Source organism: Varanus komodoensis, unplaced genomic scaffold (assembly GCF_004798865.1).
Source record: "Varanus komodoensis strain SLA01 unplaced genomic scaffold, ASM479886v1 scaffold27, whole genome shotgun sequence".
NCBI classification, from domain to species: domain Eukaryota; kingdom Metazoa; phylum Chordata; class Lepidosauria; order Squamata; family Varanidae; genus Varanus; species Varanus komodoensis.
The window spans coordinates 12259501-12282442 of NW_025335701.1; the positions used below are offsets into that span (position 1 = coordinate 12259501).

Sequence of the window (22942 nt, forward strand, 5' to 3'; positions counted from 1 at the left end):
GAGGTGGTGACGGACACCACACCGGATGGCTTTGAAGGGGACTGGGCAGAGCCATAGAAGCGGAGGCTATCAGTGGCCACGTACCTTGCCGGCTTGGTGCTACCTCTTTACCAGAAGAGGCATGTCTGCATTGGGTAGATGGGGGCTTTGCACCCATCCTGCTTGAGGGAGCCTGTGGGCAGCTGTTTTGCCCCTGTGTGTACAGACTGGATGACCATTGGTCTGATCCAGCGGGGCTTTCCTTCTGTTCCTATTTGGGCAGGGGCCTGCTTTGTGCAAGAAGCCTTCTGGCCTTCCCTGGCTTTCTTGCTTCCAAGGAAGGGGGCCTTTCCTCCTGCTGTGTCATGCCCGGAAGACCCGTCTTCAGACTCATCATGATCCCGAGAGCCCAGATGACAGCTAGACTGATGGTTGCTCTTTTCAGCAGCAGTTGCAGTCACAAGGCTGCTGCTCTTAGGGGGAGCAACATTTTTAGGGGTGCTGAGGAGCCAGGGCCCACATGTTCCCCTTTGTCTCCTCGCTGTGTGCTCGTCGGAGCTCCAGCCTGGGTGGCCGAGGGCTGCCTTCCGCTCATGCTGGCCCAGCTCGAAGCAGTTCCTGAGAGAGAAATCCTGGCGTGGGGAGGGCTGCAGACTCATTTCGGTGCCCTCACCCCACCTCTGTCTGTCCTTCTAGAGAAGACACTCCAGTCTGGGTGTAAAAATGCCCAAGTTCTCATAGCTGACATGCCCTCCTTATGAAGAATGGTTATGGGATCTGGGATTGAGCAGGATGATCTCCTGGGATCCCTTCCATTGGAGTAATTCCTGATTCTAGGAGAGAGGGTGGACTGAAAGTTGCAGGCAGGTGCGGCCTGTGGCCATCATCTGGCTGAGACATTCAGGTAAACTGCTGTGAGGGTAACCCAGGAAGAAATGATCAGAGGCTGTTCTGGAAGGAAGGCAGTCATTTGGGAGCAGGGGCATCACTGTCTGCCCCTCCATCCCCTTCCCTAGGGGATGGGAAGCTACTTGTATGTGTGAAGAAACAGCCTGGGGGGAGGATGCAGGCCATTGTCCCTCAAAAATCAGATCTGTGCACAGCGGACTTTAGAGTGTAAATACACTCAGCTGCTACAAACTGCCCGTGAGCCTCCAGTGACCTTCCCTGAGGGGGCCTGGATAGGTGCAGCTCTCCTGCAAGTTCTTGCTAAACAAAGAATCGAGGCACTGGTACACTGAACTGTACAGTTCCTGCCCCATGTGACATGGGAGCAGCTAATCGTAGAGGCAACTGCTAGCTTTAAAGTAGGCCATTGCTGCTAAGCATAGCTTTGAAAACTGCTTTTGTAGTCAACTCAAAGGATCGTGCAAAGGATGTACTCAAGCAGTTGTTGTACAGTGAAGATATGGAACAAGTTCCTGACACCTCTGGATGCCTGTCCGTTTCCTCGTGCACTCTCTGTACGCAGAACTTAAGAAATGTGCCTAGAGAGATGAGTTAGCACAGCAGCTGGGGGCAGGTTTGTTGACTGCCAATATCCTAACATAAAGATGGTGGACAAGAAATGTGGCTGCCTGTGAGCAGTAGTTTGGCATCAGACCCTGTGGTGGTTGTGCATCACTATTCATGCAGCCTCACACTGCACTCGCTTTTAACCCGTTTCAGTCCAGTACCTTCCCAAGGCTTTTGCTTCCAGATTCTTTGGGAAATTGAGAGGCAGTGCTTTACCTGTTTCCCCCCCACCATTGTTCCCCTCCTCTTCTGGCGACGTCTTCCTCTTGCTTTTCTGTGTGTTCCATTACATAACTGCTAGGCAGCACTGTGGCATGGCAGGATTGTGCGAACACAGGACCCTGTTTGAGCCGTGCATCACATGCTAGCCCCGTAATAGCTCATTATCCTCCTTCCTGGAAAAGCGGTCTGGAGGAGGGTGGCCTGGTGTGGAGCACCCACAGATGACCCTGGGTGCAGAGCACAATCGGTGCCTTGTGCAGAGAGGCCTGCGCCGGTCTTTGAGGAAGCGGCACAGCTTTCTTGTGCAGAAGGCAGGCTCCGTCTGCGCCCTGCGCTCCGTGTGCAGCTGTGGCTTTGGCAGGGCTTGCTGCAGTCGCCTGAGAACCAGCAGATCTCTTAGTCCATCGCATCCTCAGCCCCTCAGAGTGGCCGGGGGGAGCAAGAGCCAGAGTTCCATCTGTTTGTGGAGACGCTGCCAGAATGACCTTCTCAGAACGACGTCGACCTGATTTCAAAGTGTGCATTTTGGTAGAGTAGCCATGTGAGGGTACATCTCGTCAGTGACATGAGGCAGAAAATTTTCAAAATGGAACTCCCCCCCACAAACGTTTTTTAGTGCTGTATTTTTTTGAGCAAATTTCCATTTCATAAATTCCTTCAGAAAAATACTTATATGCCAGTTGCAAAACAAAATGCTAGAAGAGGCTGGCAGGTTTAAAGGTACGATTTGTCTTTTTCAGGCAATTGTCATTAGCAAGAGTGTGTGGAAATGTGTGTGTCTGTGTAGGTCTCTCAGGGACATGCCACATGGAGTGACAGTGGAAGGGTAGGTGGCTCAGCAGCATCCGTGGAAGGGAGTCTCACTCGGTGGAGATGGAGGAACGGTTCCTTGAGGCTCCTAACATTAAGGAGCAGGTCAATGGTCTTGGTACGTTTGCTGTTTTCTGAAATTCAGACAAAGGGAGGGCCATGCCATTGTCTTTAAACTTTTCCATGCCTCTTGCCAAAAACATTCTCCCTAGAACAGCACTGAAATCACATGCTAGTGCTGCTGAGCATTGCAGGGGGTGTGGCATTGCTCTCTGTGTAAACCTGTGCCCCGCCACACACACCAACATATTCCATGTCAAGCACACTTGGTGTGTTTATAAGCTAACAGCGAGGGACTTTTAAAAATGTGTGTGCACTAAATGCAGGTGAACTAAACACAGCCGATTTTGTCTCTGCAGCAGTTTCTGAGCACAGTGCTTGGAGCCCTGCACATCCAGTATAGCCTTCCTTTCTCCACGCCTGTCAGGGCAGCATCCCGGTTCCCCCCATTTTTGCAGAACGCTGCAGGCAGGCGGCAGTGAAGTCATTGCTCAAGGTCGCAGGCCTGGCACTTCAGCTGCCCTTCCCGGCCCAGCCAGCCAGTGTTGGAGTCTGACTCCGCTGAGCTGGCTTTGCAGCCCTCATGCCCAGTCAGCCATGTGCGTGCCTGCTGGTACACCAAAGCCCATGATGGATTATCCTCTGCCATTGAGCAATAACCACTGGACCAACCCTGCCCTGCTGGCTGCTCTCCAGACGCATTGGACATGCTGGTGGGGGACTGCTGGCAGCCAGGGCCCCAACTAAAGAGGCTTTTCTATGCTCTGCTTCCTGTATTTGCAAGGAGGGGTCTTGGGCAATCACTTCGTAATCAGGGAGGAAGCTGGTCAGAAATCTTGGAGCATCAACGCTTCTCTCCACACAACTCAACCCTCCACTCTGGGCTAGACCAGTGGCCCCAGTCAATCAGCTGTCGGCTGTCTGTGGGAAGCAGGACATGAGTGGAGCAGCACCCTCCTGCCCATGGTAGGTGGACATGGTATCCTCCCTGGAGGTAGCATGATCCCACTAGGACTGGTGGCCCCTGGTGGCCTCCTGCGCCACGAATTCACCCAGGCCCACTGAAGGCTGTCCAAGTCAGGCAGCCTCGCCAGGCCACACGAGCGTGAGCTGCACAGCTGAGGGAGCACCCTTTGAGAAGCCCTTCCTCTCGCCTGCCCTGCATCTCCCACCATTCAGGTCACGGGGGCCCCCAGTGGGTTCCTGTGTTACGAGAAAGGAAGAAAAAATGTCTCCCTGCCCGCTTTCCTGAAAAATGGCCAGAAAGTAGGCATCTTCAACCCAGACGAGCCCTTGGAATCTTGCTTGAGATGACCTGTTGAAAGTGGCTTAACTGTAACCGGCAGCCTCCTGCACGGGCTTTGCTTGCTTGCTTCCGATCAGGAATTAGAATGGTAGGGCTGGGAGGGTCCAGAGGGACTGTGCAGCGGCTGGCTGTCCAGTGGCACCTCGAATGCCTCCAGCAGGCGGAGCCCGCCACCTCCCCAGGGCTTTGGCTCCATGGCTGTACTGCTCTAACCGTCAGAAAGTGACCTGAGCGCATGGTTCCAGGTCCCGCGTTCTGGGATGACTGAGCAGAGATCCTGTCCTTCCTCTTTGCAGCAGCCCTTTAAGGACCTGGAGGTGCCAGTGTCTCTCCCCTCAGGCAGTTTTCATTGCTGCTTTTGCACTGACTGCTGTCTTGGATCTCTTCTCTCAGAATTTTTAGCACGCTGGGGGCAGTTATGATGGGGCTGATGGGAATCGGGAACATTTACAACTTTAACGTTTTTACTTTTGGCAATAGCAAAACATTGAATAACTGCAACTAGGGGTGTGTAGGGTATGGTATTAGAATTCCTGAAGTTGGAAGTAACTCAGAAGCATAGATGATTCATCAGCACAGGCAGGCAGGGGCTGTGACTTGACTTGCCACTGGGGAACTGGCTTTGGCTGGTGGATCTCAAGATCAAAGCAAAACGATACAGCAGATCCTGTGAGCTTTGAGGATGTGCCATTCCAGGGGCGAGGCAAGAATCCTGGAATTGTCTGTCTTAAAACCAGAACCAGCAAAGGGGTGGGGTGCGGGCTCCTGCCCCCCCCCCCCCGCCACTGCATCACTGGAGCCACACAGGATGCAGGAATATCTCTGCCCTGCTGGGGACCACTGGGCTTCGGGTTTGTGCCAGGTATGGGCATGGCAGAGTCTGCCAGCCCGCTCTTTCCCCTCTAGCAGCCAACGTTTCTTACGACCATGCCGATGCATTGGCGCCTGCCGTTTTTCCTCTTGAAAGGAGCCCAGGGTGGCTGGCGGAGCTTCCCTCTCATCTGCACAACAGCCCCGTGAGGCCGCCAGCTATGACTGGCCCAAAGCCACCCAGGGGGCTTCCTGGCTGAGCAGGGGCTGGGACCCGAATCCCCCAGGTCCCCTGTCCCGCATACTCCCCATTGCCCCACGCTCTGCCCCAGAGGAGGGCGATGGCTGGCCCGCCTCTTCCTGGCCCCCACTGCGCTGGGTGAAAGCTCTGGGTTGGCCCAGCGGGGCGGGGGGTGCTCAGAGGCCTGAGGTGGGGTGCTGACAGATCAGCCTGAGCCTTTGGCTCTCGAGTGGCAACCATTTCCGGGCGTGAGGCGCACTGGCAGGGGCTGGGAAGGGAGCTCCCACAGGAGTTCTGAACAGATGGCATAGATTGCCAGAGATGGGCCTTTGTTAAGAGAGTCTTGCTTTGATTATCCAGATCTGAATGTGGGTGGCTGGGCCTACTGGGAAAATGGCAGGATGCAAGGGGGAAGTGGCATGGAGAGAGCTTTGAGAACGATTTTCCGGTAACCAGGAGGACTGGAACGTTCACGAAAGCTGGGGATTGAAGTTTCCTTGGCCGACTGTGAGCCATGGTGGTTCCATGGCTCCGGGGATGCGTAACTCTGGATTTTGGTAGGCTATCAGCAGGCCATGTGTGCAGACTGGCTTTTCCTTCATGCCGTCCATTCCTGCCTCGGGGGCGAGGCTCTTTGGGATCTGCTGCGCATTCTGCTTTCAGAATCTCCGCCCTGATTTGCCTCACAGCACTGCAGGGGCAGGCCACGTGTGGCCTTCCAGATGCTTTGGCCTACAACTCCCATCAGCCCTTACCCTTGCTCTGTTGTCTAGGGCTGATGGAACCTGCTGGCCCAAGCACCTGGTGGGCTGCATGTCCCCACCCTGGTAGTCCTGGGCAGAAACCGCTTGACTTAACCCTGCGCTGAAAAAAAGAGTCCTGTGTGCCCAGGAAGCCCTCGAAGAGCCTTTCCAAATGAGCCCGCCTCCTCCCCGCCTCTGGTGTTAGGGGAGGTCTGCAGGAAGCTGCCTCTCCTGGCCCTGCACAGGGGGCGCCCAAGGCGAGGCTGGCGCATGCGCCCACGAGACCTTCCACTGCTGTGTGCCCCTTCCTCAGGCACTCACTCCAGAGCAGCTTCCCACACGTTGCTGGACGGGAGGCAACCTCTGGCTGGATGTTGCTCCCCAGAGTGTGGCTTCCGGGGAGCAGGGGGCATGGGGACGCTCTGCAACAGGCACCCCTTTTCCTGGCAGGACACATCCCTCCCTCCCTTTCTCATCTGGGGCTTGACTCTAGAGGTTTGCTCTTAGGCACACTTCTAAACTGCGCCTTTTCTCTCTCCGTTTTAGGTCTCCGCTGCAGCAGAACTTTCTCTGGGCAAGGAAGTGAAGAAGGAAGATTACCAGGGGATTATCTGAAGCCCCGAGCGGCAGAGGAGGATGAGTGACGCTGCAGCTCCATGCCTGGCAGGCGCCAAGTGGGAGAGGCGGTTGCAGGGCTGAGCAGAGCTGCACATGCAGAGCGGCCGTGCAGGGAGCACACGCAAGAGCCTGGGCCACCCAAGCGGCAGCTGTCCCTGGGCATTGCTACGGATGCACAGCTGTCTCCTTGGCAACAGCAAGCAAGAGGCAAGGCACGATGGTGAGGGAAGGCAGCGGCTCCCCAGGTGCAAGCAAGGTGCTGAAGGACCGGGGCGCCTCAACCCCCCGGATGGCGTTGCTCTGATAGCTGACAAAAGGCTCCTTTCTCTTCCTCTGTCCAAGATGCGGAGTCTTGAAGCTTATGCTGAGGAGCTGACCAGATGGCAACATCCTCCTTCGAGCTGGCACAATTTCCGTCCCCTCCCAAGAAGGAGGGATGCCGGAGCAGAGAGCGCAGCTGTGCTTGCAGCAGAAAGGGGAAATGCATGAAGGCACATGTCTTGATCTAGGCAAGGAGAGTTGTGAGCACTGCTGTCTGCTTTTCCTCTCCAGCCAGCCTTCTGGAGCTGCGGAAGGTTGGGTTTGCTTTGCTGGCTGCTGATACAGGAAGAAATTGCAGCTGTTTCCTCTGGACGCTCAGTCTCTGGCCCCTTGCGTCAGTTGTCCTTGAACTTCCTCGTTCAGTTGGTCTCTGCACACCCAGAGGCCTGTGGGAGGGAGCAGCAGCTTTTCAGGAACTCGACTCTTGGCCAGCTGCGTCCTGCCTGCCCCTGTTCCTCTCGTGGGCCCTCCTGCTGCTGCAAGACAGGCGAGCCAAGGTGCAGCTGCTATCGCGGCGGTGACCCTCCCTTGCCCCTCCCCGCTTGTGCCCACCATGAAGTTTTCCCTACGCTTCTGGTTCCTGTCCACGGCTTTCCTGCTCATCTTCATCGTGTCACTGCTCTTCACGTACTCCCACCACAGCATTGCCTACCTGGAGGCTGGTGGACCAAGCGGCCTCCACAGGGTGAAGCTGGTGCCAAACTATGCCGGCATGCAGCGCCTCGGCAAGGAGGGGCTCTTGGTGAGGAGCTGCGCCTGCCGCCGGTGCACGGTGGGCCCCCGCGACTCCGAGTGGTTCGACAGCCGCTTCGATGGGAACATCTCCCCCGTGTGGACCATTGAGAACATGGATCTGCCGCCAGAGGTCCAGCGGTGGTGGATGGTGAGTCTTGGGCGCCGTCTCTGAGCGCCCAGCTGGTGGGGCAGTGTGTTCCCTGTCCTGGGCTGAGCTCTTGGGCGACTCTGGCCAGGTCTTTCTGTGCCCCGCCTGGAGGCGACCTGCTGCCTGGGAACTCTTAGGTAAAATGGCGTACGTGGCACAACGCTGCTGCCCGTGCATCCCTCATCCTCAACAGTGTGTTGCCCACTTTTTGAAGAATGTGCAGCTCCGTGGCAAGCCGGTGCACGCTGGCGCCATTCTTTCCTATGATCCTGGTCCTATTTCTGTGCTTGTTTTCTTGCTGGCTATTTCAAGCATTTGTATCCTTCCACTCCGGCTTGGGAACAGGTGTGCAAGGTGTGTTTTCACTCAGCTTCTTGTGCAAAGATGGGGAACGTTAACTTACAAATCCTGTGGGATCTTTGGTGGCTTTTTTCTTATGACTTAGTATATAGTTTTGCTTCAGAGCATACCAAGCATCTTTTTTACTGGGTAAACTATATCGAACCACCAAGTTACAAAAAGCAAACACATCAACAATCCAGTCCCTCCCCTTTTCCTAGTCTGTCGTCTGATCTGTACCGTAGCCAGGTAATATGTTTCTAATACGGAATCGGCATGATTACGAGCCACTGAAATGGGTCCTTTGTTCATGCTGTGGTCTATGCAGGAAAAACAAGGATGGGGGACAGGATGAGCATCTTGGGCGGTGACAGTTATGGATAGTTCTGAGGTGGTGGCCCATTGGTGGCCCTTTTGTTTGCAGGCAGAACCTGAACTTGTCTTGGGAGGAGAACTTATGGTCTCACTGGTGTGGGGTGCATACCTTTAAATGGTCGTGTGAGTCATTTCAGTTGTGAATTACACCCTTAACCATTCCCTTCTCTCCCATTCCAAAACAATGCTCTGTTTGCCAACCCTGATTTACTGAGAGAGAGAGAGAGAGAACGTACAGTTTTGCACTTCAAACTCACTTACACTGTAACACTGTAATGACTTAAACAATAGAATGGCATTTGCTTCTGCTGCCCTGATGTGAAACCCATTCTGGAATGAGCAGCTTCTGGTTGAAGCAAGAGATAGCAGATTTTTAAAGTTAAAAAACTAAAATGAGCCTCCATAACCATGTATATCCCCCAACCACCTGCCCTACCATGTGTAAAATGCTTTAACAATAACAATGCAGTGAGCCCAGTGCACCGCTTCTGGGACCTGCTGGCTGCGCTCCGGACAGCCCTTGGAATGTGGAGAGGGGAAGGGGTTCGGGGTCCAAGGCTCCGGGTTTCAGCTGAAACGGTTTGAATCAAAGTGGCTGCCTCCTCGAGAAGTGGGAGAATCGTCTGTCCATGTGAAGTGCTTACCCCTCCTCGCCTACCTTTCAGAAAGGCCCCAACTCTACCAGCAGGGTGGCTCCTGCTGCTTTTGAGCCAGACAGGGCACGCTGGACACTCGGTGATCGCTCCGCTTCTGGCCGGCTGTTTCCTGACAGTATCCAGCACTCCTCCTCCATCGCCTTCCCTGCAGCTCTGAAATGCCTCCCCCCTCCCCCAGAGGCCCGGGGCCGACGCTCCCAACGCCAAGGGCAGCACCTGCCTGCTCGACATATGTGCCGTGTGATGCGCCAGCATGGGCTGCTCTGTCACACGCCATCTGTCATCGTGCTTCTGGAATCCGGGCAAAGAGAGGCTCCTCCATCCCTGCAGTTTAATCACGATGCCGTATCTGCTAGCTCAAGCTCAGAAGGAATTCCAGAGCAGCCACAGTGGCATCAAATCCCATTTCAGCCACAGGAGCAAAAGCATCAGAAGGCAACCGTTGAATAAGCGGCAGCTCTGTGGCAGCCATGCGGGGTCAGCCACCTTGCAGAATCATCAGCTAATGCCAAGGAGTCAAACAGTGTGGCATTGGAACAAGCAGATTAATGCCATAAAGCACACCCCCTACCCGGGGGCTGCCAGCACCCCCCAACCCGGTTCTCCCAACACATTGGGAGGGCACAGAGCCGGGGGAGGCGGCCCCACTGGTTGCAACTTGGCCAGGGAGCTTCTGGTACAGGGAGGTACAGAGGAGGAGAAGGAGGAGGGGATGAGGATGAGGATGATGGGGAAGGGGGATCTTCAGCAGAGGCATCTCAACTTCCTCAGAAGCACTTAGTTCCCAGGGTGCTTTGAAGGAAGGCTGTGGGCAATAAACTGGTTTTAGATCAGTTCCAAGGCATCATGGCATCAATATGCTTAGAGAAACAGGTCCTTTGGCCCCTTTTCTTTGCATATGGCTTCCCATCCCCAAAGAGCTGATTACAACCCCCTTTCAGGTATGTGCCAGGTGGTTTGGAGTACCATGCCCACCATCCACATTGGCTGGGGAGGTCAGGAGCTGTAGTCCAGCCCATCCAGAGGGCAGCAGGACAGGGCGGGCCCTCCGGCGCCCAGCTCAGCCCGGCCCTCCCCTCCCCGCCTCCCTGACTGCTGCTCCTTGGCAGATGCTGCAGCCCCAGTTCCAGTCCCACAACCTGCGCGAAGTCCTGAGCAAGCTCTTCCAGGTCATCCCCGGAGAGGACCCCTACCGCCCCCGCCCGCCCCAGCCATGCCGGCGCTGCGCCGTGGTGGGCAACTCGGGCAACCTGCAGGGCTCCAGCTACGGCAGGGAGATCAACGGGCACGACTTCGTCATGCGGTGAGTAGCCGGACGGGTGCCGGGCTGCGTTCCCCCCTCGCTAGGCCGGCGCGTGCACTGCAAAGAGCCTCTCCCACGTGCTCGGCCAGGCCTGGTGATGGGCTTCCCAAGCGCCCTGGCCAGGGGGCTGCTTCCAGCTCGCTCTGGCACTGAGGCATCTGTCCCAGCTCCACCCCTGCCAAGGGACAGCCTGTGCACAGGGAGGAGTCTTCAGCCACCCTCCACTGGCCACATTTGCCCTTCCTGGTGGCTGGCTGGTCCCGAAAAGTTGCTCAGGTCAAATGTTTGGTATCGTGTGCATTGCACAGACGCAGCAGTCAGAAAAGTGGGACTTAATGTGCCTTTGTATGTAGGTGTCTAGACCTGTCTGAATGGGCAAACGTGCTGAACTGGTTTATCAAAATGCTTTCTTACCATTTTAACTGGAATCAGACAGAAGAATTAAATCCTCACGAATATCAAGCCAGCTGAGCCAAAGCTTTTAACAGTCCGGTTGGCCACGAGGGGGATTGCTTTGGTGACTGCTCTTGTGTCACCCAGTCTGCACTGGTGTATCCAAATGCAGCAGGTGGGAGGTTGGGGAGCGGAAACAACCCATGCCTGCTTGTCCTGGGCACCAGTGCGTGGATTGTTCCTCTGATCCGCTATCAGGAGGGCCAGCTGGGAATGCGGGAGAAGGGAAATCAGCCAGGAGAAGCGTGCCTGGTAGGCAGTTCAGCAGCTGTTCGGCTGACGTGGTGAGCAATGCCTCTTTCTGCTGCATCATTCCCTGCAGAATGAACCAGGCCCCCACCGTGGGCTTTGAGGCAGATGTTGGGAGCAGGACGACCCATCACTTCATGTACCCAGAAAGTGCCAAGAACCTTCCAGCCAACGTCAGCTTTGTCCTTGTGCCCTTCAAAGCTCTGGACCTGCTGTGGATCGCGAGTGCCCTGTCAACGGGCCAGATCCGGTTGTATGTACAGGATCTGCCGGTTTCTTTCTGTCTCGCATTTTTAATTGTGCTTTCGATTTTTCTGCTTCCGGGATAGTTTTCATTATGTTTCTGATCTTTCTGTGAACCTCCTTGAGGGACATTTCTGGGGGGAAGGTTGGATTATCGATCATTTCATGAACTGCAGACTTTCCGTCGTCTGATCTGGTCCTGCCCATCCTTCCCAGGCTTTTCACTGGGCAGCGGTTTGAGCCAGGCTGGGGAGGCAGTGGGTGGCCCCTAACCCTAACACAGCCAGGCGCCACCCACCCACCTCCTCCTGCCCCCCGTGGAGGTTTGCTGGCTTTGCGTGGTTTTCTCCCCATTCTTTTAGAATGGGGGGACGAGCACCTAATGCTGCATCATTGGGCCGATATTTTGTACCTCTGCCTTGGCCTTTGGCCTCCCCCAGCACTGGGAAGTGACCTCAACGAGTTTTTCCAAGGCTTGATGCCTCCACTTTGATCCACGCTGCTGCTGAAGGCGCAGGAGGCTGCCAGCCATTTTCCTCCTCTGGCTAGTTGGCAGTGTGGCGTGCAAGTGGCCCAGCAGAGGGTTCCCCAAGGCACTCCCCCCTCCGCACACCCCCAGAGCTCTGGGGAAGCTGGTGGGGCTGCAGTGGACCAGTCAAGTTTTGCACACTGTGAGCAGCCTGCAGCGAGGCGGCGGCTCCATGTGGCCCTTCCTGTGTGGCGCGCACTGCCACCTGCTGCACACTCGGCCTCGTTGCCGTATCAGATCCCCCGGAGTCAGGGCAAGGCAAAACAGTGACTCTGAGATCTGGGCACTGGAGAGAGCACCGTGTGTCCATGTGTGCGGTTTCTCCATCTCTGTTTGGGCGAAAGGATGGAAGTGAGCTCGGACTGCACCCAAGCCTGCTTTCTTCCTCGGCTGCGAGGTTGGGGGGCCGTCCCACATGCAGATCCTTGTGACTGCCATGCCCATCTCTCCTACTCCCTCGAGCAGGAGAAGCAGCAGGGAAACGTGGGAGGGAGAGATGGTTCAAGGACCTCTGTGCCCCCATGGGGTTCATCCTGTGGGGGCAGCCCCTCATCTCCCTGTCTCTTCTGCTTCTTCTAGTACATATGCCCCTGTGAAGCCCTTCCTTCGGGTGGACAAAGACAAGGTAAGGCAGGCCCTTCGCAGTTTCCTTGAGTTGTGCTGGAGCGTTCCTGGAAGGCGCTTCTGCTGGGTCAGAAAGCCCTCCATGCACTTGCAGGCATCTTGGGGCAGCTGGTTAGCACTTTCTGGGGACCTCTTGGACTTGGTGACCTGCAGCATCCATTCTAGCTGGGCTTCCACTGCTGTAACTTCAAACAACTTCCCAAGCTGTCCAGAGAGATTTGGCCCTCTTTATATTTGTTTCAACTTACTTTCTGCCAGACCCCTAATTTTTTAGCCGTGTTCTCTTCTGAAGTCAGTGCGACAGTGTTAGATTTCCCCTGCAGGTCCATTTGCATACAAGTTAAATGTGATGGCAGTGGATTCCCTCTTCCCAGTTGGTTTAGTGGTGCTGCCATCTCCCAGCAGGGCCCCTCTGGTGCCATGAGGGGCTGAGCCCAAGCCAATTCCTTGCTGGTCTTGTTTCAAGACTAAATATCCCCGGGCACAGTCCTTTCCATTACCTCCAGAGATAGAAATTTAACCTCTTTGTAATGATCAGATGAGTTTATCCAGTCTTTGGTGACATAACAACCACAGCTGCCACTCCCGTGGTTGCTTCCTGAATCTCACTCTTGTCCTTGATGCCACCCTGGGCATCGTGGGGGACAGTAACACGTCTGCAGTACTGATTACTGTAGGGGCTTTTGAAGTGTCAAAGAAATAAAATAAAACCAGCAGCCACTTCATCCTAACTGGAAGGAAAGCTCCTGTCCTCCTCCTCTTTGAGGATGCAATGTCTCTGTGTTGGGAGTGGCACTTTGCAAAGCAGGTCAGGGGCCTGTACAATGGGGCCATGTGGCAAAGACCCCTAGGGGTGCATGCTTGGTGGGCAGCTAAGCAGTTTGCCATGCCCAGTTTTCAGCATGCGCGTCCCGATGTGTGTGGGGGAGGGCTCAAGGCCCGCTGGCAGTGGGCTCTGGCCATGCTCGTTCAGCACGTGGCTCTTGTGAGCCAAGAGCTGCCTGGCCCGGCCTCACGCCTCCTCTCTCTCAACTGCTGTCCCTCAGGTCCAGATCTACAACCCTGCTTTCTTCAAGTACATCCATGACCGATGGACAGAGCACCATGGGCGCTACCCATCCACAGGGATGCTGGTGCTCTTCTTTGCCTTACACGTTTGCGACGAGGTGAGTTTTGCAGCAGTGGGAGGGGGCTGCCTCCGCATCCCTCTGTGCTTGGGGAGGTGTGGCTGGGTACCAGAATTCAGCATTCCCCATCTGATTTTTAGTATGATTTTTGGGGGACAATGAGTGTTGGGGGCGGCAGCAGGGGCTGTGTGTCGTTAACCTCCGAGTTCCGCAAACATAGGCTTCATTTCAGTGCGAATCCAAGATGAAGCTCCTAAGAGGGTCAGTTTCCTATGACGACAAGCCCTTCCTTACTTGTTCCTTGGCCGCCAGGTGAATGTCTTTGGCTTTGGGGCAGACAGCCGTGGCAACTGGCACCATTACTGGGAGAACAATCGCTACGCGGGGGAGTTCCGAAAAACCGGCGTGCACGATGCGGACTTTGAGGCCCACATCATTGACATGCTGGAGAGGACAAACAAGATTGATGTTTACCGTGGCAACTGAGCCTTCCAGCTCCACTCTTCAGCACTGGGCTGGCAACAGGCCTCCCAGAGGAGATGGCAGAGCTGGGGATTTCCCCACATCTCAGCGGACAATCAGGATGCTCCGACTTTGGAAGCGATCCAGCAGAGAGTGGCTCCTCCGGCGGGGGGGGCCCCTGAAACCAGCTGGATTTACAAATCATGCTGTGAGCGTCCAACAATCCCGCTGTGGCCCTGCCTGGGGGTGAGACCCCAAATGTCACAGTGTTTCCTTCTCTGAGTGGGGATGGAAAGGAGGAGGACCAGTCCGAGCAGCCAGCCAGGCCCCCAGACGAGCCCAAGAGGAGGGGCCGATGTCTTCCTCTTTCCCGGCACTTCGACATCTGCCAGCAGCCCCAAGTGCTGAGGAGGCGGCGCTCTGGGGGAGGGCTTCTCTGGCGCTCCAGCTGGGACTGTGAGAAGACCCACTTAACTCCTGACAGATGCTTTTTTGAAAAAACGGCCATTGCTTTTCTTTGATAATCACTTCCTGTGGTTGCCCAGGGAATCTCCTTTTGTCCAATCAGGTCTACAATTGTAGAGTGGCTGGATTGCATTTTGTGTTACAATCACGTAGACTCGAGGAGTTCCCTGGCAGGGCATCGTGGGAAACCTCCTGCACAGAGCCGAGCCTGCCGCAAAGCTTGGCTCTGGCTGGACCGTCTGTGGGGCGGGCGGCTGCTTGGAGATGAGCGGCTGGCCTTGGTCACGTCAGCTGCACTGGGCCGCAAAGGTGGATGGTCCCCACTTGTTCCCAGAGCTGAGCAGATGCCACACCAAAGGCATTCTGCTCTTCTGAACCTGTCTTCAGCCCTTCTCTCGTTTCCTGAAACAATCAAGCTCACCGCTGTCCCGAGTGGTGGCAAGCAGCTCTTTGTTCACCCAGATTCAAAGCAGGGTGTGCATGTTCCTAGTCTACCTCCACCGTTCTGTCCTCCACTTTTGCTCAGAGGGTTCCGGCAATTATGGGGGGAGCAAGAGGGTGAATGCTGGCAGGTGGCCTCCAGACACTCTGCACCTCCTCTCCTCTCGCCTCAGCCACTCACTCCCCAGTGGGATGTGGAATAGCCTGGCTCAGAGCAGACTGTTTAATTTGCTTTTCTTTCTAAGCATTGTCTTGTCTTGGAATCCTCCAGGGTCCCTGGTGGTGGGAGGCATCTGGCAGAGTTTCCCATCCCACTGGGACAAAAGGGATTCCTCACTTGCATCCACTATGAAAAGAAATGGATATCAAGTACTTTGGCTTTTTTGGCTAATGAGGAGGTTTCTTAAGGGCCATATGGATCCAGAATCTTGAGGTCCCAAAACTTTTTCTAATCATGAAGGCTTCCAGGACCTAATCCATAGCTGTATTAATATTTTGTAGACTGGATTATCCTGGAATCTTAGAACCACTGGAAGGAGCCACTGTGGCTGCCCTTTAGTCAGGCGTGCTGCCTGAGGGAGGCTGTGGAACATACTTCCCCAGCCTGGTGCCTTCCAGATGCACTGTACTTCCAACTTCATAATTCACCACCAGCAATAGCCATGCTGGGTGAGGGATGCTGGGAGTTGCAGTCCAGCACACCAAGGTGGGGTAAGCTGCTGCAGAGCCTTCCTCAAACTGAGCCATGGCATTTTTGTTCTGGTCTGTCTGTGCCCTGGCACTGCACAGGTGTTGACTTCTTTGGCACCTAGCTGCGGAGGGAACTAAGGTGGCAAGCTGGAGGGTGGGGCAGGGGCAGGGGCAGGGGCAGGAGCAGGGGCAGGACAGTCTCGGGAATTAACGAGTGCCTTGATATGCACAGTCAGCTCTGCTGGACTCTCTGCTGGGTGCCCTGCACATGGGCTGTGTTTGCTGTGCAAATGCCCCCCCCCCCCCGGTGCTGTTTTGGTAGCGGCTCCCCTCTTCTGTTGCCATGCTGCTGCTGTTTTGAGGGTTTTGCATGGAGAAGAGCCCCTTCTGCATGAAGAAGTCAGACAGGGTGTGGAGGCTTGAGGAATTTCCTGGGGGTGGCATTCCTTCTGGCTGATCTTTGCACTGGAAAGAAAAGTGTTCCTGGCCAGATTCTCACTGGCCACTGCCTGGCTGGGAGCCCCATGTGCCACTCCAGCGTAATGGATGGGATGGGATGGTCATGGTGCAAACAACAGGAGGCAGCCGTCCCGTCACTTAGCGCCTGGCCTTCTGCACAGCACGAGCTTCTTGTCTCCCCGAGCTGGTCCATGCAATCTAGCAGGCCACGTGGCTCACGGACGCCTGCAGCCATCTGTACAGCCACACCGAGCTGCCGCACATGCAGGCAGCCACTTCAGCTGCTCAGGCCATGGCTGTGGCTTGTGCCATCCAAACCTGGTGAGGGCAAGTTGCTGGCAGGTACAGCAAAGCCCCCACAACCTTAACACAGCCTGTGGGTCCTTGGTGATTTTGAACCACTCCAGCAGCCCAGCCTTGCTGGGTTTGGATGAAGCTACGATGTGTGGCAAGCCTGCTGTGTCTCTTGGAGCTGGGGGCCTCCCCCCACCGCTGCCCACCAATTTCCTGGGCCGGTTGCAGCTCCTCAGCTTGGCAGGCCTCCGGGCGCTGCCACTGAATTTCTGGAGGAGCAGCGTGCGAGGGGCAGGGAGGCTGCACTGGGTGCCGCAGGAGCAGTTCTCTCTGTGCGGAAGCTGTTGTGCAAGATGGAGCAGAGGGTGTTTGCTGCCTCCAGCGAGGAGGAAGGCCTCCTGTTTCTGTCCGTCACACTCGGGGCTGTTCTGCATTTGGAAGGACTCCCAGCTAAACTGAACCACTGCTTCCCAAGCACCAGAGCTTTAGGCAGGACGTGGACCATCAGCAGCCCCAGCCATGCAGCCCACTTTCCTGCTCTAGCACATCTGCACAGCGCCCTCTTGTGGCTTCCACAGGCACCTCTTACAGCAGCAGCAGTCACGGATCCAAAGCAGTCTCCTTCCCGCCCGAGCAGTCGCAGCTGCCGCACTTCCGAATCAGTATTACATGCCGTCGTGCTGCCTTTCATCATGCAGTTCTTAATTTCACATGCTACGACTGGAAGCAACTGGATTATGGTGGTGTTCTGTTGTACAAGATAAAACCCTTTTCTTTCTGTTCATTTTTGCAGTTTGTACCTGAAATATGTGTGTGAGGTGGGAGGGGGGAGTCATTCATTTCAAGTAGGGTTGCCAGTGGAGGGGGCTGGGTGGACCACCCAGCCAGCAGCATGTCCAGAAGCACAAGACAGTGCAGGCAGCCCCTCATTTTGCGCCGGCTAAGCCGGCCCTCCTTTCCATGGGTGATCTGAGGTATTGCCCATCTGGGGCACGCCAATTTTGCAACTCGTTTTTAAAAGTGCTCCTAATGCTCCTCCTCGGTATTAAATCGGGCCAGTGCATGCTTCATGTAATCCTTAACCATCAGGATTTTCTCAGAACTGATCTTTATTGGAAGAACGTGGACTGTAATTGTGAATGGCTGTAGGCTTGGCTGTGCCTACGTCTCCTGAACAAGCCCTGGGCACGCCTTTGGAGAGCTGCCTCAGCCTCACCCCAGTGGGAAGCCCCTGGAAAGCTGCCCAGAGGGCCAATCAGGACAAGAAGCCTCTGTGGAAAAACAGCACTGACAAGGAGCACCGTGCGTGTGTGTGTGTGTGCGCGCGCGCGCGCGCACGCGCACTGGAGACTTCTGGGCTGGGTTCCTCCAGTTCGGGCAGAGCACTGGAGAGGATGTTCCAAGGGCCGCTGCTTTGCTGCCACAGCTCGGTGTGCTCTTCTCATTTCTGGGCTCACATGGTTGGTGGCTTCCAATCTCTTTTATGCAGTCTGACGCTCTAAGTGCTTCCCCAACCTGGCGCCCTAGAGATGGCTTTGAACTAGATTCCATCAGCCCAAACCAACAGGGTCAATAGTCAGGAAGGGTGGGTGCTGTAGTCCAAAGCGTGTGAAGGGCAACCAGGTTGGAAAAAGACCATCCTCCTATGTGGGAACCATTTTTTAAACGTTTGAAATTGTCTCTTCTTTTTTTCTTTAAAGGATGCAGTGAATTGAGAAGTGTAAGAATTGCAGCCATTTAGGGTCTAGATTATGATTTTATCAGGCCATGATGCAGCAGTGCACCCTTCCTCAAGTTGTTGCTCCCAGATGTGCTGGTCTAAAACTCCCAGAATGCTGTGCTGTCTAGGGGATTCTGGGAGCAGCAGTGCAACACTTGTGGGAGGCACCAGCTTGACAAAGCTACGTGTGCTAAATAGGGCATGGCAAGCCGCACTTTAGCAAACCACCCAGGCTCAGGCAGTTCCGAGAGAACGGCGGAGGGCCGCAAAGAGCTGCTCAAAGAGCCCCGCAAGCCACACTGAAAGGCACGAGCCGTGCTCCCCCGTCCTGTCCCGTGGCAGGTGAGGCCTCTTTCAGGGTGCCAGCCTCTCCCGCCCTGCCCCTCACCAAGGGACCACGTCCCCTTTCCAGTCTAAGAAGGTTCCATTGTCAGCGGCAGAAAGCTTGGCGAGCACATCCAGGATTCCTCTTATCCTGCACTCCATGGTCGGTATTTCCTGGAACAAGAAAGTGGCGAGATCCCATGAATGTTGTGCTGGCATCCGCTCCTTCACTAATCAGCTCCACAAGAGCCCTTCGCGATGACAGCGCCACTGCTCTTTCGTGTGCTGTGGGAGTGACCCATGCCAATGCTGCTCAGTTACTATAGCGAAGCGTTGCTTTCAGTGTAGCAACCCCATTTCCAAGGGGACAGGCAGTTGCAGCAAAACCAACAGCAAGTCTTGTGGTGCTTTAAAGATTCCTTGCGGCAGCACCCTTTGTGGAGTGCAGTCCACCTGCGATCAGACTAAGCGGACTGTAGCTGAGGGAAGCTCCTGGCTGAGTAATTCATCCTTGTTGCCAAGCTGGCTTGTTTTCCTCTTCCCTCCTCACTATTTTCCCTTGTTTGTGATTGATCTCCCACTCTAGGAGCCCTGTCAGCTAAAGAGTGGGAGGCCAATGCTCTAAATAAATCCTTGCTTAAATCCATGGGCCAAAGCGTGATTTCTCTCTGGTGATTTCCACAGGACTGGCTGCTGCTCTGTTCCGAGCTTCCTTGCTTGCTTTTGCTCCCTTTCTTGTAATGACCTCTCCTATGAAGCTGTTCAAAACACAAGATCCTCAAAATGCCAACTCCAAGAGGAAGGCGCCCGTTTCATCTGGCCCCTCCCTTTCTTCTCCCCATTTCTGCCCTGCCGTGTGTGGGTGCTCCCTGGTGCCTGGGTGGGGCTTCCTGGGCACGCCGCAGAGCGCTGGGAGCTGCAGGGGCATGTGTGGGACAGCCAGGGGCATCTGGTGCTCCTTGCGCATTGGGGCCCTCACCCTCGCGTTCCCCTGTCCTGGACAGCCACGTCATGGCTGCATCTTGGATCCCGACCAGCAGGCAGGCTGGGCTGAAGCTCTGGCACAGGGAGGCACCCAGTCGCCTCACAGGCACAGGCCAGGCCACCAGGAGCTGCAGAGGCTTTTCGCCATGCTTGTCGAGGGTTTCCTGTGCTGCCTGTGGCGGCACTGCTGCCTAAGCTCGGGCAATGCGAGAACTCGCTGTGGGCCAAGCGGCTCTGGGAGGCATGGGGCAGTCTGCCGGAGGAGAGGCAGGGCACTTGCAGGAGGCGTCAGGCTCCGAGGATGCGGCAGCCCCCACCCCCAGCTGCTCGCCTGTGTCGTGCTTCCCCCTGAGCTGCCTGCTTTCCCTGCCAGCCTCCAGGAGGAGTGTCTTCAGCCAAAGTCTGCCTGCAGGCTCCTTGCGGCTGCAGGTGAGGCTGCCAAAGGGGGCAGGATGTGAACACTGCCATGAGCAGGTGCAACGAGCGCCATGGGTCCAGGCTTCTTGCAGAGCTCCTGGAATGACTTGCCTGGTCTGCCCCAGTACTGTGTGATTTGAGGGTCAGTCTGTTCTGCTCCTGGCTCTTTCCTCAAAGCTTGGCCTGAGAGGTGGTTCTTCCAAGTTGGGCAAGCTAAGCTCCAGGTGGTCCGCGTCCCTCAGAGCACTCTAGGCTCTCCCTTGATCGGACTGGTTGAAGTGTGCGATTCTACATGCCCCGAATGAGCTCTGTTTCTAAGCAGCAATTTGTGTTGCCTCCAGTTGCCACCTCAGCCCTCTGCTGCCCACCACTCACGCACGCTGCCTACCTGCTCTGCTCCCACTTGGGATGCTGCACCCCCAGGATGGATGGCAATGCACAGGATTCCCCAAAGGCGATACGTCAGGGCCTGGCACTGAGTGAGCATGTTCAGAGCAGCCTGCAGAGGAAGGAAGCATGCGGTGGCAGTCCAAGGAGTGCAAAGTGCTGGGAACTCCGCTCCCCCGTGAACTGGGAACGGACAAAAGAATGTCCTCCGGTCCCCAGTCACGGCAACTGGCGAAAGGAGCATTTATCCAAGGGGCTCAGCCCCTTTTTCAGACAAGCCACATGCGGCTGAGGGGTGAAGATGTGGGCTGTGTGCCGATGGTTTGGTGGGAACAGGTAGAGTCTGGCTGGGCTGCAGCCCACCTGCTGCTGTTCTGTTTGTTCTTCAGGGCTGCCTGGCCATCTGGGGCAGCACCAAGCACCCACCAATGCAGACAAGAGTTCACCCACCTGCACTGGTGCCCCCGCCCCCTTCCTCCTGCTCCATACCTTGCTGCAGCGGTAGCCAACGTCCTGCTTCCATTCCCAGCCCTCAACCAACGAGAGGGAGCCGCAGCTGCTGGACACGTTGACGACGGCGGCTTTGTCGCCTCTCAGCCCACTGAGCATGCCCCTGCAAGCGGCCCGTCGGAGCAAAGGCAAGAACTCCTGGGGAGGGAGACTGCGTGGGTCTCGTTCTCCATGGGCCACGCTGCTCCCACCCACCGAGCCCTCCCTGCCGGGCTGCGCTGGTGTGGGCGGAGGGCTCCAGGCCAGCGTTTCATGCAGCCTCCCTGCTGGGGCGGTGCAGGGACAACCCGCTCATGAGCGCCCTTTTCAGCCCATCCGCATCCGTACCTGGCACACCAGCATGGGCCCGATGGTGGTGGTGGTGTAGCTGGCCAACATGCTCTGCACATTCTCGGAGGCCAGAGTGGTTTCGCGAGCGACCTCAGCACTGTTTATGAGCTGGTTGAGGTCCCTCCCCACCATCCGCTCCTCTACCTTCCTGGCAGCTTCCTTGATGCTCTGGAGATCGGTGACATCTAGGCAGAGTGCAGGACAAAGAAGGGGAAGAGCAAACCTGCCACAGCTGCTCCTTGACGGACGCTCTGGTATGAAACCCCCAGAGCAAGCAGCCCACACGCGGCAGTTCTCCCTCACCAGCACCCCCCCCCCAAGGGCAGCAGCCACCTGGTGGTCTTGGCAGGGGCGCCCTCACACCGGAGGAGATGCTCCCTGCCAGGCCTTCCAGGGCAGCACAACCACCTTTCTAGCACCACGTGAAAACTCTCCACACAAGCATATGGGAAGGATTTTGAAAAGGCGCCAGGTCTTGTTGGAGGTGGTTGTTCAAACCTATCTAAACTAAAGCTCAGTCCAGACAAGACGGAGGTCCTGCTGGTGGGTGGTTCGAACTCCTTGGTAGGTGACTTGGATCTTGTCCTGGACGGGGTTGCACTCCCTCTAAAGGACAGGGTCTGCAGCTTGGGAGTGCTCCTCGACCTGGAGCTGACTTTGGAAGCTCAAGTGTCGGCGGTGGCGAGGAGCGCTTTCCATCAGCTTTGGCTAATCCATCAGCTGCGTCCCCACCTGGAGAACGACTGCCTAGCAACAGTGAGGCACGCATTGGTTACTTCCCGGTTGGATTTCTGTAACACGCTGTACGTGGGGCTGCCCTTGAAGACGGTCCGGATACTTCAGATGGTGCAAAATAGAGCAGACAGGTTGCTGACGGGGACTGGGCGTTACTCTCATATAACCCCAGTCCTCTATCAGCTTCACTGGCTTCCCATCGAAGTCCGGGCTCAATTCAAGGTGTTGGTAATTACTTATAAAGCCCTTAACGGCTTGGGACCTGGATACCTAAAGGAGCGCCTGCGTCCAGATTTGCCCTCCCGCCCCTTGAGATCGGTAGCAGAGGCTGTCCTCCGGGAGCCTTCTGTGAGAGATATTAGGAAGCAAAGTACCCGGGGGAGGGCTTTCTCTGTGGTGGCGCCCTGCCTGTGGAATGCACTCCCCAGAGAGATCCACCTGGCGCCATCGTTATTTGTTTTTCGGCATCAGGCCAAGACCTTTTTATTCAAACAATATTTTAATAAGAGCCAGTGTGGTGTAGTGGTTAAGAGCATGGGACTGGGACTCAGACGATCTGGGTTCTAGTCCCTGCTCAGACATGGAGGCAACTGGGTGACTTTGGGCCAGTCACAGACTCTCAGCCCAACCTACCTAACAGGGCTGTTGTTGTGGGGATAAGATGGAGGAGGAGATGTCAGCTGCCTTGAGCCCTTTGTAGGGAAAAGGCAGGATATAAATTGAAAAATAAATAAATAAATAAATAATATTTATAAGTTTTAATTGTGCAGCCAGGGTGTTTCTGGGTTTTAATTGTAATTGTTATTTATATTGTATTTATTTATTTCGGTGAGCTGTCCCGAGGCTATATAACAAGGGGATGGCATAGAAACACTAAATCTATCTATCTATCTATCTATCTATCTATCTATCTATCTATCTATCTATCTATTTGCACGTTGCTTTTCCATTGCATCAACTTGGCAGACATGGTGGGAGACCAGCAATGTAAATACATGAGGGAAAAGCAGCATACCCATCTGAAGCAGCACTAGGGTAGAGGTGTCTGGGCACCTAAGAGCAATGTCTGTTAGCACCTGCAAAGGAGACAATCCATGCTCATCCCTGGTACAAAGCTACCTGGAGCTCTGGGGAGATGACGCGCAACGAATTCCCATGCCTATTCCCATTGTGGAATGGTGGGAGCGATGTGCACGCAGCCCGGGGAGTTCAGGCCCAGGCCCGATGTCACACTGTCCATGCCACACTCCACCGCCTCTCCAGCTACCTTCACATCAGCAGGTGCTCCCAGTACTTCTAAATTGTGGACGTTTCCCCC

General features: G+C 55.6%; 2 protein-coding genes across 4 annotated transcripts in view; one reads left to right on the forward strand and one right to left on the reverse strand.

The window, feature by feature from the left end:
- Positions 1 to 18907, forward strand: part of ST3GAL2 (ST3 beta-galactoside alpha-2,3-sialyltransferase 2) — a 19975-nt gene extending 1068 nt beyond the window's left edge. Inside the window, exons 2-8 of one of the 3 annotated variants that reach the window (XM_044434234.1) lie at positions 6233 to 6524; positions 6647 to 7508; positions 9988 to 10181; positions 10957 to 11136; positions 12235 to 12280; positions 13326 to 13445; positions 13719 to 18907. In XM_044434234.1, the coding sequence (XP_044290169.1) occupies positions 7179 to 7508; positions 9988 to 10181; positions 10957 to 11136; positions 12235 to 12280; positions 13326 to 13445; positions 13719 to 13892 (1044 nt within the window). In that variant the 5' untranslated portion in view covers positions 6233 to 6524; positions 6647 to 7178 and the 3' untranslated portion in view covers positions 13893 to 18907. Of the gene's footprint in view, positions 1 to 3524; positions 3553 to 6232; positions 7509 to 9987; positions 10182 to 10956; positions 11137 to 12234; positions 12281 to 13325; positions 13446 to 13718 lie in introns of those variants that run through there. The other 2 variants (XM_044434233.1, XM_044434232.1) reach the window with 2 other exon arrangements.
- Positions 18322 to 21021, reverse strand: LOC123025343 (C-factor-like). The gene is made up of 4 exons (XM_044433932.1): positions 20887 to 21021; positions 20539 to 20697; positions 20042 to 20161; positions 18322 to 18435 (listed from the first exon to the last, which is right to left on the reverse strand). The coding sequence occupies exons 1-4, from the start codon at positions 21019 to 21021 to the stop codon at positions 18322 to 18324; spliced, it is 528 nt and encodes a 175-aa protein (XP_044289867.1).
- Between the last annotated feature and the right edge of the window lie 1921 nt (positions 21022 to 22942).